The sequence below is a fragment of the Nicotiana sylvestris genome, chromosome 10 (genome assembly GCF_000393655.2).
Source record: "Nicotiana sylvestris chromosome 10, ASM39365v2, whole genome shotgun sequence".
NCBI lineage: Eukaryota > Viridiplantae > Streptophyta > Magnoliopsida > Solanales > Solanaceae > Nicotiana > Nicotiana sylvestris.
In genome coordinates this window covers 54620416-54623720 of record NC_091066.1, presented here as the reverse complement: position 1 = coordinate 54623720, position 3305 = coordinate 54620416, and the positions used below count along the sequence as shown (strand labels likewise).

The 3305-nt window shown below is 43.6% G+C and overlaps 1 protein-coding gene across 1 annotated transcript; it reads right to left on the bottom strand.

The window, feature by feature from the left end:
* Positions 1-893: 893 nt before the first annotated feature.
* On the bottom strand, positions 894-1748 carry LOC138879349 (uncharacterized). Its single transcript, XM_070158960.1, has 2 exons — positions 1628-1748; positions 894-1540 (listed from the first exon to the last, which is right to left on the bottom strand). Exons 1-2 carry the CDS (start codon positions 1746-1748, stop codon positions 894-896), a joined length of 768 nt encoding a protein of 255 aa, XP_070015061.1.
* Positions 1749-3305: the final 1557 nt, after the last annotated feature.

The window sequence follows — 3305 nt, the reverse complement described above, 5'->3', positions numbered from 1 at the left end:
CCCAAAATGATAGTAACTTCATAATCCACCTCACAATCCAAGATCACAAAGTCAGCTGGCAAGATAAATTTGTCCACTCGGACAAGCACATCATCAATAATACCTAATGGTCTCTTCATCGTTCTATCTTCCATTTATAATCTCATGGAAGTCGGCCTAGGCTACCCAATACCCAAATTTTTGAAAACCGAGTAGGGCATCAAATTGATACTAGCCCCCAAGTCACATAGAGCCTTGGCAAAATCCGCACTCCCAATGGTGCATGGAATGGTAAAAGCACCGGGATCTTCATGCTTTGGGGCAATTAAATGCACTATTGCACTAACTTGGTGAGTCATCTGTATAGTTTCACAATACATAGACCTCTTCTTTGTTACCAAGTCCTTCATGAATTTAGCATAGCCCGGTATTTTTTCAAGAGCCTCCACCAAAGGCACATTGATGGATAAGCTCTTCATCATCTCAATGAACTTTTTAAACTGATTCTCATTTTTCTGCTTCGCGAGCCATTTAGGATAAGGCGGAGGTGGCCTTGGCAAATGTAACTTGGCTTTAGGCACCACCGGCTCCGGCATGTCTATTATGTGTTCCCTAGACGGGTTCATATTATTTTGAGTTTCCATCTCGGCATCTTGAATATCAATCCTCACTTCTTCGTTTACATTGTCATCAATCACATTTTCAACTACCAAAGGGACTTCATCTACTTGCAACTCAACATCATCACTCAAAACTCGCTTTTGTTTGGAGGCATTCACATCACCGCCTCGTCCACTCCTTGTAGTTATCGCCATAACATGATTGTTCCCACCCTTCGGGTTCACTACCGTATCACTTGGTAGAGCACCCTTAGGGCGTGTATTCAAGGACTAAGAGATTTGGCCTAACTGAACCTATAAATTTCTGATTGAGGTATTGTGGGAAGCCAATTGCGCATCAGAATCCGCGTTCTTCTTTATCATTTGTTTGAACATCATTTCAATTATACCCTTATCATTGCTAGAAGAACTAGGACCTTGAGATGGAAATGGGGGTGGATTGTTCGGTTGCTGGTACATTGGGGGACTTTGAAAGCCTTGCCCCTGGTTTCCTTGGTTTCCATTGTTCCATCCACCTTGATTGTTGTTACTACCACAATTGTTGTTGTTACCATTCCAACTTCCCTGATTATTTTGATTGTTGTTCAGATTTCCCCAGTTGGAGTTTTTGTTGTTGCTCTGATTTCCCCAGTTGGAGTTTTGGTTGTTGTTCACCCAATTACCATTGCCTTGTTGTTGATGATTTCCCCAATTGCCTTTGGGTCTCCATTGTTCTTGGTTGGAAGAATTGCCCCTTTGGCCTTGATAATTATTCACATATTGCGCCTCCTCATTCTGTTCATCAAAACCATCATTTTGGAATCCACTACAATCATTGTCAAATTGCTCCGAATTCCCTTGGTTTTGTTGGCCTCTTTGTCTTCTTTTGTTGACAAGCATATTGACACCCTTCATAGCATTTACTTGGCAAGGATTTTGAACTTGTTGCAACTGTGCCTTCGCTAGTTAGTTCATTGTAGTTGTCAACTTAGCAATAGCCTGCCCATGATCATGTAACTCTTTGTGCAAATGAGTAACCATGGGGTCACCTTTGGGCACATTGGATCTAATTTGCCAAGCGGAAGAAGTTTCAGCCATCTCGTCAAGAATGTCACAAGCTTCATCATAAGACAACTTCATGAAATTGCACCCAGCAAGTTGGTTCACCATGCATTAGTTTGTGGTGTTAATACCACGGTAGAAATGTTGGATCATCGCCTTGGTCATATCATTGTTGGGGCATTCCTTCACCATTGTTCTATAATGCTCCTAAATCTCATGCAAAGGTTCTATGGGATCTTGCTTGAACGCCAAGATCTCATCTCTCAATGCAGCCATATGCCCCAGTGAGAATTTTTTTGCAATGAACTTATCCGCCAACTCATCCCAAGTAGTGATGGAATGGTTGGGAAGTTGCTCAAGCCAATCAAGTGCTTTCCCTGTAAGTGAAAATGGGAAGAAGTCTCAACTAGAGAGCATCCTCGGACACGTTAATTTGCTTACTCCCCCAACATGTATCCACGACCCCCTTAAGATGTTTGTAAGCATTTTAATTTGCAGCGCCCGTGAAATACCCACGCTGCTCTAGCAAAGTCAGCATCACATTGGTTATTTGAAAATTGCCCGCCCAGATTCAGGGTGGGACAATAGCACCTATATAGCCTTGTTTCGGAAGCACTCTAGGAGCCACTCTTGGAGGTGGCGGAGGAGGGTCTGGAATATTGTCATTTGCATTAGCATTAGTCTGGAGGCCTCTACGTTGTCCTTGAGGTACAAGAGGCACCTCATCATCCCCGATGTCATCTACCTCCTCCCCCGCAATCACATTTCCAAGAGGGTCACTGGCATTGTTTGCTGCCATTTGGTTCCTGAATTTGTGACACACACAAATTAGTAACAAAGAAGGAAAGAAGAACAATACACAAAACTTAGGTGGTGACAATAGGAGGTTGGGAGGCCCGAGTGGATCCGTTGTTGCCTAGCATGGTGGATTTTGATTTGATGTTGGGTATGGACTGGTTGTCCATGTGTCATGTTATTCTGGACTGTTGCACTAAGACGGTGACACTGGATTTGTCGGGGATGCCATGGATTGAGTGGCGGGGTTCGATAGGTCACGTTCCTATGAGAGTGATTTCATTTCTGAAGACCTAGCTAATGGTTGGAAAGGGTTGTCTTCCTTATTTGGCCTTCGTGAGGGATGTCAGTGTAGAAACTCCTACCATTGATTCAGTTTCAGTAGTAAGGGATTTTCCGGATGTGTTTCCTACTGTCGGGCATGCCACCGAACATGGTTGTTGATTTCGGTATTAATTTGGTATCGGGAACCATATCGTGTGGCACCGACGAAGTTAAGGAGTTGAAGGAGCAGTTTCAGGAACTCTTTGATAAGGGTTCATTGGTAGGCCTATATGGATGTGTGTTCTGCATCGAGTTGGCCTTGTTGACTCCGAACTTCTATTGTTCGGGGAGGTTCCATTCGGTTATTCGTGAGCTTATTAGTGTTGTGAGGTTATTTGTGAGCTACTCTTATATTCTACGCGAGATTGGGATTCGTTGGTTAAATGCACAAATGATATGGTTTTATTTGGGCTTTATAGCGGAATTTGGGAGTGATGGGTAACTGGGTATTGCACGGTTGATTGCTGATGGCGGCCCCCAGCACTACTATTGAGTAGCGAGAGAGGTCGAAGCAGCTTTTACCTGATTAAGGTCGGGATCGATTTT

Bases quoted from the DNA above. Each gene is read 5' to 3' on its own strand.
- LOC138879349 (XM_070158960.1), bottom strand. From the start codon at position 1,748: ATGGTGAACCAACTTGCTGGGTGCAATTTCATGAAGTTGTCTTATGAT. The intron at 1,541-1,627 runs GTGACCCCATGG...TGAACTAACTAG, and splicing joins TAGATCCAATGTGCCCAAAG to CGAAGGCACAGTTGCAACAA.